This window comes from Vitis vinifera, chromosome 15 (genome assembly GCF_030704535.1).
Source record: "Vitis vinifera cultivar Pinot Noir 40024 chromosome 15, ASM3070453v1".
NCBI lineage: Eukaryota > Viridiplantae > Streptophyta > Magnoliopsida > Vitales > Vitaceae > Vitis > Vitis vinifera.
In genome coordinates, this window is record NC_081819.1 from 11,295,177 (window position 1) to 11,310,484 (window position 15,308).

Sequence of the window (15,308 nt, forward strand, 5' to 3'; positions counted from 1 at the left end):
TAACTTCGATATATATAATGACTCCCTATAGTGATAAAACCTTGAAAATCATTAAGCCTAATAAAATCCTCTTGTTAGACATACTTTTCAATTATTTTATTATTTTATAATGAAATGAGGTTCTAATTAAAAGCACATTACAATAAATCCATAGTGATAATAAAATTTGCTTTTTGATGTTATCATTGATTTATCTTTGTATAAATTAAGTTGAAAATGATTGAATTATGAAAATGAAATTTGCTTTTTAAAACAATTTTTAAATTTGTGATTTATTTTGGATCACAACTTGAAATTAGTTCTATGCCTCCTAAGTAATTGTAACTAATGGATGAGAAGACAAAAAGGAAAGACACAACAATGAATCTAAGCCCAAGCTGAAAGCCCTTTCAGAAAAGTGCTTAAACTTGTTTTACATATTAAAGGGGAAATTTTTCCACTGAATTACAATTAATGCAGGCTGTTATGATGGATTCCATTGCTACCTGTAGTAGAAAAGGTGCAAGAGAAAATTTTGGTATGGAATCCTCATTTACATGGGTGCCATTAGGATGATTGATTAAAACTCACTTTAATGGCTGAAACCCTGGATAAGAATGAAAATCTCATTCTAGATTTCAGCCATTTCATTCTCCACTCCAAATGAGGTTCTAATTAAAACTCACTTTTCTCTTCTTTTTTTTTTCATTTTAATTTAGGTTATGTTTGGTTCCAAAAAGTACTAAAAAAAAAAAAATATTAAAAAAATAATTTTCACATGTTCAATTGTTCTATGAAAAATACCAAAAAAAAAAATCAAATACAATTAAAACATGTATTTTTAAATTATTTGATCTTTATATTAATGCATTAAAATAGGTTAAATGAGTTTGAAATAATATATAAAAATAATTTATTGACTTTAAATTTATTTTTTATTTTCCTTCTTTTTCTTTCCTTCTACTTTTCTTCTCAGTTTTCTTTTCCTTACATTTTCCTTCAAATTTTTGGGGAGCCAAACATAGCATTAAAGAAAGAAAAAATTAATGTATGAGTTAACCATGAGATATTAAGAAGAGCGAAGAGTATATAGATTCTGACAAATATGGTAAACATTGCAAAGCAGACCTGGCTTTTAGACCATAAATCAATCCATAAAACCCAAAGGATGAACTAAAGAAGTCTTTCAAAAGCAAAAAGTAGCCTAGATCTGAGTTCAAGGATGCTGCCTCTAATAACAAATTAAGGGGGCTACAACTGAAGGGGCTGCAGATCTACAACTTTGATACCAACAATGTCATCATCAATTCATAAAAGTGGGATTTAGGATTCAGAATAGCTTCATCTTACAAACATCCCAATCACAGGTTCATCTTCCAGACTTAACCTAAGCACTGACATACAGAGAAAAACCCTTGTACTTGTAAGATATTAAAATAGAAAGCTACAAAGGTTCTTGTGGTGCCATAGAATCCATCAAAGAACTTAGCTCTGTTATTGCAGTAACATGGTCTTAACCTAAGCTCTGAAGTTGCCTACTGCTGATGGCATTGTTTACGAATCAGTTGCATTGCAATTACCTACCTTCTTTTTAGTTTTGATGCATTCAAACTCCATCAGTTTTAGTTTCATTCACCACTTGAGAAAAAAGAAAAGGCAGAAAAAAAAAAAAAAGAGAGAGAGAAGAGAATGCATTCAGATTTTCTTTGGTTAATTTATAAAATAATGGAGACCCACCCAAATTCTTTTCAAGCACTTGTATATTGTGTATAAAATACCATAAATTTGTTTTTTGAGCTTTCTTGCCAAATCACCACAACTTTGGGGGTGATAGTTTTGGTAATTCCAGGAAGCATCCTTCTATGCCCCAGTTAGGCTTCTCTTCATCTCCTCTACATGCTCAAAACCAAACAAGGGGAAAAGAGATTCTGGAACTTCTCTCTTTGAGCCTCAGTCATGGAGCCTTCGCAGATATTCCTTAAATACATTACTGCTAGAGTGGAAGAGTGTTTGCTGCTTGAACAGGCCAAAGAGGAAAGCAATGATGGATTGGTGTCACCCTCCAATGAGTTTGGGAAAGTTAAATTCTAGTGGATGCTCCTTGGGTGATCCAGGACAATTGGGTATAGGAGCGATTGGAGATCATTCAGGTACAGTGTTGAGAGCTTACTCTAAGCATGCAGAAACAGGATTGGCTATTGAGGCTGAGATATTAGCATTAAACAGAGTTGGCTATTGAGGATGAGATATTAGCATTATTAGAGGGATTACAGTAGCCCAAAGATTTATGTCTATCCAATCTATTTGTGGAAGGAGATTCTGCTATTGTAATATCTTCGGTGTCTAAAGAGAGGACTCATAAAAGTTTGACAAATGGATACGAAAAATTATAGATATAGCTAGTGATTTGGGTTGCATCTTTTCTTGGGTTCCCTGTTCTGCTAATCAAGTTACCACCCAGTTAGCCAAACAAGGAGCAATGCACTTAACCTCTTTATCGGTGATTTTCTTCCCCCTTAGTATATATTGTTTTATTATCTGGTGTAAATGGGCTTTACCCCTCGTGTGAAGGGGTTAGTTTTGTTGTGGTGTTGGATTTTTGGTTACTTTTAACCAACTATTGTACATCTTAGAAGGATTACTCATCCTTCTTGTATTCATTTTCAAATGAGCGAAGTGGTGTTAAATCTGTCTCAAGAAAATAAAAAATAAAAAAAGAAAAGAAAAGAAAAACCTTCTCTCTTCAATTCTCCTCTCCTTATTAACCTCTTCTTTCTTTTCTTTTTTTTCCCCTTCTTTTGGGATAAAATATAGACATTTTATTATCACGAAATAAGTAAAATATAAAGAAGGATAAGGAACCCTTTCCCCAAACACAACCACTACATAACTTTGAGAAATAAGTAAAATATAAAGAAGGATAAGGAATCCTTTCCGAAAACACAACCACTACATAACTTTGAGCAAAAGTGAGAAGAACTATGACACTAGATATGGAAGGAAATGCCCAGTTAAAAATGGTTATAAACACAAATACAAAAATTTGGGGGGTAGAAAATCCCCTACAAAAGAGAACCAATTGGCTTCCCATTTTGCTATCGTATCCATCACACAGTTAGCTGCCCAAGGAATCCAGCAAAAAGAACACCCAACTCCAGAGTTATATCAAAATTTTGGCATATCCCACTCATCAAACCACCATGAGCCTCTCTCCTCATTTTTTCATAAGATATGACTACTGCAGAATCCACCTTTACCAGAAGGTTTGATAAACCCTTAGCTGCTTTAGGCATTCCAACAAGGCTAATATCTCTACCTCAATGGTTAGACCAACTCCAGCATTCTTGGAGAATGCTCTCACTAATGTTCCATAACTTGATATAAGAGAGCAAAAGTAGCATATATTTTTTCTTAAAAAGATAATGGGGTTAGCATGGCCATACCACATGATGAATGTGTCATTTTACATCACTGAACATTAGATCATTGATTCGACCGATGCCAATATCAGCTATGGGCTCAATGGGCTGCTCATCTCCTATTGAAGGCTCAAAACTCATAGGTTCTCTACTGTATTCATCTGGGGAACAAATAACACAATGTTAAATTAAGAAAACTACAATTAGGAGTTAAATAAGGGACCAAAGACATCTTGGAAATTTTTTGTAAATTTAAGCCTGTTTTAAACAGTTTCCCTTTATTGCCAAAAACCTTTCAAGCATTGCTTAGTTTATTATTAATCACGAAACACCTCTTTGTTGAATTTTATTTTTTAATAATAATAATAATAATAATTTTTAAGGGAAAGGGCAAGGGAGAACCTTTGCAAATTTCAAAAACATCCTCGTATATATAACCAGAAACTCAAAGCTTACCAAACATCGTGTTTAAGGAAGTTGGAGAAGGGGTCGCCATGAAGTTGAGGCCAATGTAAAATCCCAATGCTAATACCACTGTCACCATAGCATAAGTTGGCACAGCTAAAGCCCATTGCCTAGAAGAAAAAACCCAATCCATCAATTAAATAGCCCAAATCAAATTCCATTGTGAATCCCAGAGAAGGCACAAATTTCTGTGATCATAAGTTCATAAATTCCAGGGAATGATTTTTACCCAATTTAGTTAGCCCTTAAAAAGATAATATTTCACTCCAAAAGGACATAATTTCCAGCTATTGAGTTTGAAGTGAGGACTAATTGGCGGTTTCATCACTTATTACATGAATCTGGGGTTGTCAAAAGCAGCATCTTACTGACCTGCTAGGATAGTAAAAGATCCCAATAGACTGTAACCAGTGCTCAGGAGCATATGAACATACCAGGAAAATAACTGCTCAAAATAGAACATGGAAGTGAATGAGAGACTCAAAGAACAGAAAATCATGAGATTAAATCACATGAATGAAATAATTAGTCTCTTCATCAGAGACCTTAGTCTTTGCAATCAAATAATTTTTGGGTATGATGAAGCCCAAATATTGCAAAATGATAGATGCAAGTGGACACCAAGGTGACAGTATGACACAAATGGCACAAAACTTGCAGATTCTAGCCCCAAATTTTTTCATTTTTCTATTTCGGCCTTTTTTTCTCCCCCAACATATAGACAAATATGAAGAACATCCAACTGGAAACAAGAGATTGAACTCACACACAAAAATGATGAGCCATCAATAAAATCTTTAGAACCATAATGAGAGCTCAGCTTGTTAAGTATCCTATGTGCTAAATTGAGCTCTCTTTCTTTAGTGCAAGCCAAGTGAAAAGAAAATTACCAGCATTTTTAGCTGGTGGATTTCATGGCATGCCAGAAGAATCCAAGCATCCTCAAATATTGTCCACATAACAAGAGGATGGGATGTGGGTGAGGGGGCACGGACAGGAGGGAGAGAGATAGTGGAAGCAGGTATACAATTTACATATTCATGCTCAATTGTGTCAACCATTGAATAACTTAATCAAGCTATGAACTAAGGTTTAGTTAACATTAATAAAACCTAAGAGTTAGAATAAAGACTGATAATTATGGAAGAAAAATCTTTGTTGTTTCCTAAGTTTTTAATTTTTTTTTAGTAGGTTACTAGGCTTTGTTTCGTAAGTTATTTATAGAATTCTGACCATAGGTTGTCTGAATATTTGATGGAAGTTAGTTAGATATGCAAAATAATCAAAAATTAGAAAGCATTAAAGATAAAGGGACCTGTAGCAACAACAGTTGAAATGGACCCAACAAATCCATAAACTTCTGCAGGCTTGGGACCATGCTCTCCAGCCACACCAAACCCAGAAGCTTTGTCATCTGGATCTGGAAAGGACACTGTTGCCCTTCTCTGTTTTGAGAGACTGAGGATTCTTCTGGGACTACTGACAGAATGGGGATCTTCCATGTCTTCCCCTTTTAAGCTTTCAGGCCTCCAGCTCATGCAAGTCACATTTTAATAGAGAGTTGGAACATGCAATGGATGCAGTCAAAACTCCTGTTAAATACCAAGTAGACACCATAAGATGAATGATATCCACAATTCCTAAACATGCATTTGATTGGTAGGAATCAGGGGTTGGGAATCGAAGTCTGATTACTTCCATCCCCTAATGTGGAATAGCTCCAGTGCCAGATTTCTATTTCCACATAAATGAGATACCCATAAAATGTGGTTATCCCATTCCTTATGGAAGGCAAGTGCCTGATTCCCATTCCTTAAGAAAACAAAAAAAAAAAAAAAAATATGTTCGTTCCTTTTTACAATAACTCAAGACGATGAGCATAACCTTGAGCTTCGGTCTTTTTTATGAAAACAACTTATTGATTCAAAGATCAAAAGTGCAAGGACAAGCAATTCTTCCAATGAAATGGCTAAAAAATATAACTCAAATCTCACCCTTAAAGCCAAAGTAATGGAGCAGCTATTACCAATTTTGGCTCCTATTTACTTAACCTAAGAATGAGAAGCACAATTTGCTACCATAATGCATCAATTCTAGTTAAAACATACATTGGCACCATAGTTTTAAAAGGAACAAGGTGCACCTAAGGTGAAAAAGTCTCCTATAGCTTAAGCGCAAGGTGCAACACAAGGCGCGCACCTGAGTGAAGTGAAATACGACCTAGGATGCAAATCAATTTTGTAAAATGTGATCCAAAATCTAATTCAATCAATAAAAAATTTAAGCTTCGAAACATTTAAAAGAAGCATTCAATAAAAAAGCAATGAAATTATGTAAATTTCAATATATATAGTTAGAAATTTAAAGAATAAAAATGTTTAGAAAGGAAGACTAAAGCCAACAAGATGTGCCTTTTCAATAAGACACATGTCTTGGCAAGCATGGCGCTATAACTAGGGAGTGGTCACGCCTTGAGCCTAGTTGTGCTTAAAGGGCGCCTTCTAAAACTATGATTCGCACCAAGAATTTAGCTCTCATTTCAACCTGATTGCCCAAAAAACCTAAAGAAAATGCAGTATTAACAATTTGAAGATAACAAAAAACTAGAGTACACAAACAGAAAATTTTTATAAGGAATCCAAAAATCAAGAAAATTTCTTAAAATGTACATACATGAATCAGAAAAAGAAGAGAAATTATCCTTTTATCTATCTTATAGATGCATATATGGCTTCAAAGAGATGACTTTTTTTGATAGACAACAAAGAGCATTTATTAAGAAAGTGCCAAAGAGAGGGGGCACGCTCTATACATACGGATAGTATACACAAAACATCACAGCACATACACCAAAAGAGATGTCCAATAACACTATACAAAACAAGCCAAGCTATCCACAAGGAAGAGAATCTAAGAAATCCAAAATGGAGAGACACTCCAGTTACAATGATGCATGGGACCACTTCAACAGGGATTTAATGAATAAATCCTTCAATCCTTGATTTGAGAACACTTCTTCATTGAAATCCTTCAGTTACACTCATTCCATGTACACCAAAACTAGCAAACCAGAGCCATATGCTAGATAGTTCTTCTATTCTTATCCAGCCCCTTAAATTTCCACTAAAGGAAGAGGTTTTTCATTGAAGCTGGAAACACCCATTTCAAGCCAAATACTGCTAAGAGAAAAGTCCACAACACTCTTATCTTTTCACAATAACCAAGATATGATCAGTTGATTCTTCATTAACATTTACAAAGGTTGCATCTATTGACCATTGGCCACCCCTATTCAATAAAAATATCTACAGTTAAGTTCCTCCCATGCAAAAAAACACATTCTCAGAGGAGCTCAGGATCCCTAAATCTCTTTAGTTGGGAAATACTATATTACTCTCAGCACACAAGGTTCTCCATTCCCCCTCCAACTCTCTGAATTTTCCATGGATGGTCTTCCTGCACAAGCTCGCCCTCTCAAAAGCGTTTTAACCTCCACCTATGTTGCAAGGGTTCAAGTATGAATGTCAGATGCAGGTATGTGTCAAGGTGTCTAATCCTTCAAACTTAAGTTTTAGGATAGAGGGACTCAGCTAAGAAGGATCCAAAAAACACACATGAGTATTGGAATATGCTATAATAAAAGAAAAACAATTGAAAGTGAAAATATCCTTTTTAAAAGATCTCATCTTTTCCCTTGAATCCTTGTTTTTCCCCCTTATCTCTAAATATGCTTATAAAAATTCATTTTTCAGCTCTTCTTTTTCTCAAATATAATTGTTACTAAGAAAGTTGAAAGCATAAAAGGATATCAGTAAAAAAATCAAATAGCCACACTCAAAGTAAAATAAGTGTGTCTAACAAGGATCTCATAACCAAACCCCATGTCATGTCATGTCAAAATGACAACGTTAGGTGAAATTGAAGGATCCAGATATCATAGACCTCCACAACCATTTTTCTAGCAAGGCTAGATTAAGGACCTCCAAGCTTCTTATTCCTAACCATCCATGCTTCTTGTCTACACACATATGACCAACTTACGAGATGAATCTTTCTTCTTTTCCCAAAATCTCCCCACAAAGAGTCTTTTTGAATTTTCTTTAATTTGATCCTTACTTTTCTAGGAATTGAAAGGAGAGACATATAAATAGACTGGAAGGTTTGATAGAGCACTCTTAATAAATGCTAGTCTTCATCCTTTGTACATGTACTAGTTTTTCCAATAAACTTATTTTCTTTTAAACCTTTCCTCCATTTAATCCCACACATCACAAGACTTATGAGTTGCCCAAGTGGTAAACCAAGATAATAAGTAGAAAATCTCCCCACCTTGCAACTAAAAAGAGAAGCCACTCTATCCACATCCTCCACCTCCCCCACTAAAAATTTTCACCTTTCTGCATATTTACTTTCAAACCTGATACCAACTCAAACAAGTGACATTCCACTTCTAATATTTCCACTGATCAATATTAACCTCATAAAATAGAAGATAAAAGAGTATGGTTTGCAAACAAGAGGTATAAGATATGTATCCCTTCAACCCCTTTGCCCTCAACCTTGAAACCGCTAATGAAACCTCCTTGCTTGGCCTTTTCAATTAGATAACTTAGGGTTTCCATGACTAGAACAAAAGGATACGATGAAAGAAAGCCTTAAAGAGATACAAGATAATATTTTCTTCTTCTAACTGAATTCTTGACAAAATTTAATGCATCGACGAAATTATGCCAAAAGAACAGGAAAAATGACAATTCGCAAAGAAGAATTCAGATACAAGTTAGCTAAAACCGCTTACAAACAGCATCAACTAGATACCAAACAAAAGAAATAGATACAAGTTATCATGTTATCTTACAACTTGATCAATATACACACTTCATTGACCATTGCAATTGTAGGAAAATATTAAAAAATTAAGTAGTGTATGGAGAACTACAGATCAGTTCTAATATAAGTCATAAACAGGGGAAAAGTCATCATTACCCAGATTGCAATTCCTGATGAGTTAGACTCAGGTCAGAAAAATATAAATATAATAATTAAAAAAACACTCAAAACCTCATTGAAATTGTGACCTGTGAAGAGAAGGAATGCTTCCATTTCAAGCTTTGTTTGGTACCTTTTAATGGCATTTTGGAAGTACTTTTTCTTGCTTTCAAAGGTTAAAGTAGATGCCTCCTTTGCTTCTAAAAACATGAAAGGCAGTTCGAAAACTTCAGCCAAATGATATATTAGTTTACTTTTAAACAAGTCGGTGTTCTTTGGATTTAGCACCTAAACAAAGATCTATAATGCAATCCTAGAAATGAAAAAAGAAAAAGAAAGAAAAAACACACACTCAAATGCACAAACAATATAGGGGGGAAAAAAGGAAAACACCCACACACACAAAGGCTACCTTGTTGATAGCCTCAAGCAGTTCTCATGAGTACCAATCAATTATTGATCCAGTACACTATCTGCATAAAGCCAAAACATTTAACTTTAAAAATATAAATACATATATCTCACAAAAGATAAAGACACTATTTAAATACCATATCATATCTCACCATATAACCTTTTTTTCCCAGATTAAGTATCCCAACAGAGGCCAATACAAGACAGTGCAAGATCTTTATTACTAAAACAATATTGAAATAGTTTTGTTTCACATCATATATCATCATTGGGATGATCCGTCATTCCTTCCAACCGTGCAATGATATGCAAACAAAGTGTTGAACTGGCCACACATTTCTTTTAAGAAATCATTACTCGAATAAGAATCAAACAAGATCAGTGCTCCATTAGAATCAAAATCAAAACTAGATATAAGAAATGGAGAAACCCAAATAAGATTTCAAATGAGAAAAGTGGTCCATTCAATTCCAAGCCAAGATGAGTGATGAGAAATCTAGAAGCAAGCATATCAAAAATGGCATCACAAACAAGAATTGTAACAGATGAATGTTCCATTATCAAAAAATTAGAGATAAGTAGTAAAAGCTGAGTGGTACAAAAGTCACATCTCAAACAAGCAATCAGATCAGCATTGGAACAAAGAATCAAAACTATTGATGAGAAACGGTGAGAGATCTGAGATTTTGAGGTAGCACTTTAAGCTTGATGATAAGATACAGAGAAGAAAATTTTGCAAGGACAATGGAGAGAGAGATGTCAAGTCAAGGGAGGTTTCAAGGATTCAAGCAACCTAGGTTTCAGAATTGAGTAGATCCCGCCAGCTCTTTCAACACAAGCGATAAATCTATATTATATATAAAAGCACAAAAAATTAGTGGACTTCTTCATTCCGAAGTACCCCTGTTACATCACTTATTTCCTCCTATATTCCGGATCTTTACCATTCAACCTCATGCAATCATAATAAATCCATCTTAAATATCATAACAAGTTCACCTTTTTATTATTTATTGGCTATAATTAATAAAATTAAATTCATTTTATTTATTTTACACTTTAAAATTTTTCATTCTCTTCCTAGATAAGAGATTACCTTTTTTTTGTTGCTCCCCACCCCCCTTTTCTAGAGGGTTTCATTTGGTAGCATGATAGGAACCATTTACATTTCCATAGTAAAATTAGTGAATGTTAATTCAATCCAAAAATAATGTTCTCAAAATTCTAGCTTGAGTTGTAGTCCAAAATGAAATCCTAGGGTTAAAAACTTTTCAGCAATAGCATTGACAAGATAAAAGCATTCAAAAGAAACACTGGCCCTATGTTTGGTTTCCAAGAAATTGGAGCAATAATAATAAAACCGGATCAACTTGGCAGTGTGAGTTTTAAGTCACTCTTTTCTGTATTCCCGAATCCTTGGTGGTAAAAGTTCTACGATTCAAAATTGTAATTGTTTTTCTCGTATTATCTCTGCATTTAAGAAAAAACTATTTTTATACAAGAAAGCATTCCCAAATAGCAAAGATGGTCAATCCAGAAATTTCAGTCTGAGCTGTAGGAACTAGCAACAGTTCACACGGCTGTGTTCAAAGAGAAAGCCTAGATTTCAAAACTTCCAGCAATAGCAGTCCCAAGTTATAAAGCATTCAGGGTGAAATCCAACCCTCAGTTTGGTTGCCATGAAAATGAAGAAAAATAAAATTTTAAAATAAAATAAAATAAAACAATATTTTGATTCATGTGTTATCTCTCTCGCTTTTTTTGCTGCCAAAAATCCAAAGCAAACAAAAAAATAAAATAAAATAAAATCAGATCAACTAAGTCAGAGAGTCATCGACTTCTACGTAAAGTGTCATTTTTGTGTATTCTCGAGTCCTAGATGGTGAAAAATTCACGATTCAAAATTTTCTTACATTTTCTCATTATTTTCCCAGCATCCTAAAGATTGTATCAAACCAAGAAGTCGATTGATTGAACTGGGAATGTAGATTGGAACAGTACCTTCAATCAAAGCGTTTCGAGAAATGCTTGAATGCTTTTGTGAATGGATTAGAGACCCACCTTGCGGCAAGCGAACTTTGAACTTTGAAGATGTAAACGTGGGTTTAGGATCAGTTATGTGATAGTGGGCCGGGGTTGGGCCGGCCCAAATTTTGAACTATTGGGCTGTAAGTGGACTGATTTCTAATGTTGTGGAAGAAGCCAACTAAAGTTGAACCCAATGTCATTTCGCTTTGAAAATTTGTATTTTTGAAAACAAAAAGTAATAGTATATGAAATATAACAACTCTTGACAACTTGGATTGAAAATGTAATAGTTTTTAAAAATTAATTTAAAAATAGAGTTATTAAAAAAAATTTAGGATTAATTTCATCGAAACCCCCGAGGTTTAGTGTATAAATTTGATATAAATTTTGTTTTATTTTTTAAATTTTATAAATATATTTCATATATAAATTTTATTTTTAAAATAGTAAAATTTAATTGTTAAAGAATTATTAAACCCTTCCATCTAAAATACTTCTACTTAAAATCCCACTAAAAAAATAAATTTGATGAAATTAACCCAAAAAATTTTTGACCTCAAATTTAAAAATTTTTAAAAATAATTTTTAAAGATATAAGATAAATTCATATTTTTTGTTTAAGAGTTTCTATTTTTATATATAAGTTCTCATTTTCAAAAACAAAAATAGAAAGTATATTCATACAAAATCTTTTAATTTATATATCTTATATTAATTAATAAATCAATTTTATAAACAATTAAAAAGATAATGACTTTCAAAACCGATTTGAGAAGAATAAGGTGTTAAAAAAAATTATACTATCTCAAATTTTAAAAGTAAATTTTGATATATAAAGTAAGTTTGTACGTTTATACATGAATTATCATACTTTATATAGAAATTTCCAAAAAATAAAAAACATGAAGTGTTTGTGTCATTTATTTACACTTCTTGTTTTTCCTCCTTAAGAACATAAAATGATATTAACTCCTATATTAAATACAAGAACTTGTTTAAGACATTAAATATTTCCGTTTTTATGCTTGGAGATCATTAGACAGAATTAATTATTGCGTGCATGAACTGTTGTATGTCCTGGGTGCAAATGGTATCAGAGCCACGTTCTGTTTGAGAACCGAGTGGTGTTACGAGTTGGAACAGTAATTAATCGCAGATTTAGTCCTGACTTAGTTCGGATTGAATTTCCTGTGAACGGATTGGTCAACCTATGATAGCGGTGTTTAAGGGCAGAATGAGCGTAAGTCCCGTGTTGATCCGCTTGTGGTGATCCTTGTTCAGGAAATTATCTGAATTGATTAAGGATAAAATTGTGATTATTTTCTATTACAATGAGTAATATTATAAGAAGATTAAGTAGAGGTAGTTCTTCCAGATCTCTTAGGTCTAATGATAGTTCTGCATATACATCACTTGTACAAAATATTGTTAATAGTTAAGAAATAAATATAGCACAGATAGAAAATCAATTAAATAATTGGTCAATTCCTCACATGAAAATTAATACAATATATCTACAAGGAAATTTTGAAATTAGTCAAAATTATTCAATAAAAACTGAAGAAAAAACTATATCTCTTAATCAAAATTTAGAAAGTCTTCAATTATTGAGTCAAAACTCTATTAATCATCATAGGAAGAAATTTAATTATATTCATATAGGATTAGTTCAAGTTGCCATAAAACCTTTGTTCCATCTAGGTCTAGATATTCCTGTTTTTGTTTGTTTAAGAGACGCTAGGTCAACAAGATTTACTGATTCTGTCCTTAGCATGATTGATTCAAACCTTGCCAATGGTCCCGTTTATTTTAATTGTTTTCCAAACTTTTCCATGAATATAAATGACCCAAGTATTCTTTCAAGTTTAACCTTAAACATTAAAACTAAAAATATGAATTTTGTAGAAGAAGCTCAAACTATAGCAATAATTTATAGGATATATTAAGAAATATTTAATGTCTAATTCTGTCTAATTTATTGCAGAAATTTAAACATAATAACGCAGATATTTGAATCTGAAATTTTTTGTTTATTGAAATATACCTTGATTACAGAGAGTTGATGAGTACAAGCTGGTTGACAGTAGAGGGATGACTTAGGTTGATGAATACAACAGAGAAAAATTACAAGAGAAAAATTTTTGAACTCTCAATTTCTCACTATCTCACTTTCTTTTTGCACTCTCTAAGCTCTCTCTTGAAGCTTTCTCCGCTCTCTCAGCTCTATTTATAGGCGAGGATTCGAACTTGAGAATTTCTTCATTCTTGAAAATTTTTGAATCCGTCACATGTCTGGACAGCTGAAGCCTTGGTAAATTATATCTGCAGAAGAAGATAAGAAACTTTTGCTCTTGTCAGATTACTTTGGAAGAGAAAATATTCTTTTTCTTTTCCCATGCTCCACGTTGCCTTAAAGGATAAAGTGGGAGACAAAACCCACTATTCAACACTATTCACACTATTCAACACTATTCACCTTTTTTTTCTTTTTTTTTTAATATACAAACTTTTCACACTTTCAGACTTTACATACTTTTTTTTTTTTTACTGGATAATTACAAATGTACAAAAGATTCTTGATATCTCTTAACTGAGCATTTCTAAGAGATATTTTTCAAAAGTTCGTCTAGCTTCTTCTTCAAGAACATGTTCCTTTTTGTACTTATCAACAAGATAAGTAAATTAAGTCTGGAAAAGAAGAGGGACTTCTAGAAGATTGATTGAAGAAATGATTTTTTTAATGTTGTCTTCAGCAATGAGATTATAGTTAGAAGAACTATAAATCTCAGAATCAAGATTTCTTGAAATCATTCTTGACCTCCAATGTCTGATTTGTTTTTTGAGGATGAATTTAGTACAAGGCCAAGGGCTCTCTGTACCAAACAATTGATATTTTCTTTGATTGGCTTTGAGAAAGATGAGGTGTTGAGCAGGGTAAACTCCTTCATCATTCGACCATTCAAGAGGTTTGCTTTCTATGATGAGTTCAATTGATTTAAAATCCCTGATGAAGGCATTTAAAACACAAACTATTAATTTTCTTCCAAATCCATCGATTTGATCAGGATGAGAAAAAACTAGTTGATAAAGAACTCCATAATCCATGAGAAGAGAAGGAGTTAGTTTTATTGACTCATTGTTGAATTTAATGATTATTGGTTTGTAGCTGTCTAGGTCAATGTTGGCTTTGCAAATACTATAAGTAAGAGCACACTTACAGTCATGCCTTTCTAATGGAATTTCCTTACACAAGGGATCGATCTTTGGACAATTATTGTAAGTGTTGTCATAATAAGAAATCCAAGTGAAGCTCATCCCTTGAATAGTAATTCCAAAAGTACTACAGTCAGCAAGAAATTGCATGATATGCTCTTGCTTTGCTTTCCCTGTAGCTTTAGTCTTTTCACTAATCATCTGTCTAATGTTTTGAAGAAGATCCAAATTTTTTAGCTTGAAAAATGAAAATCTATAAATTTGAAATTCTTGGCTTTCCTCAGAAAGTTTTGACTCTTCATTTTGATTTGAAAGTTCTTTTTGAAATTCATTTTGAAAAGCTTTTGAAAATGTATCTTTGGATTCTTATGTTTTTTCCCTGCAAATGAAATTTTCAAGATCTGTATCTATTGGGATGCAATGTATATCAGAACTTGAAGGGTTAGAAAAACTTTCTAATTTATCATTTAACTGTTTAAAATGAAAAGATAAGGCATTTAAAGCTTCCAACTTTTGAATATCACTTTTTGCATTCTAGAGGTTGTCTAAAATGCATTTTTGTGATCTATCTACTCCTTCTATATCTTTATGAATCCTGAATGACAGATTACTTTTAGGAATTACTGGAAGAATAAATTTCCTAAATGTAATCCTTTCTTGCTCCATCTGTAAACAAAATTCAAATTTTAGTATCTCTATTGAAGAATAAAACAAATATCTAATGTTTTTGTCTTTATCATACCAAAATTGAAAATATATTGAGTTTATGAGAGGCACATAATTTTGAATAATGATATTAAA

At 32.8% G+C, this 15,308-nt stretch overlaps 1 protein-coding gene across 5 annotated transcripts; it reads right to left on the reverse strand.

The window, feature by feature from the left end:
• Nucleotides 1-1,683: 1,683 nt before the first annotated feature.
• On the reverse strand, nt 1,684-11,346 carry LOC100255104 (phosphatidylinositol N-acetylglucosaminyltransferase subunit P). 5 transcript variants are annotated; one of them, XM_059743203.1, is made up of 7 exons: nt 11,268-11,340; nt 9,265-9,325; nt 5,179-5,455; nt 4,236-4,308; nt 3,855-3,973; nt 3,423-3,559; nt 1,684-1,992 (listed from the first exon to the last, which is right to left on the reverse strand). In XM_059743203.1, the coding sequence occupies exons 3-6, from the start codon at nt 5,399-5,401 to the stop codon at nt 3,438-3,440; spliced, it is 537 nt and encodes a 178-aa protein (XP_059599186.1). In that variant the 5' UTR covers nt 5,402-5,455; nt 9,265-9,325; nt 11,268-11,340; the 3' UTR covers nt 1,684-1,992; nt 3,423-3,437. The 5 variants fall into 5 exon arrangements, with proteins under 5 accessions (XP_059599186.1, XP_019080970.1, XP_019080972.1 ...); XM_019225427.2 differs by lacking the exon at nt 1,684-1,992 and adding an exon at nt 8,986-9,052 and having other exon boundaries at nt 2,889-3,559; XM_019225425.2 differs by lacking the exon at nt 9,265-9,325 and having other exon boundaries at nt 11,268-11,338.
• Nucleotides 11,347-15,308: the final 3,962 nt, after the last annotated feature.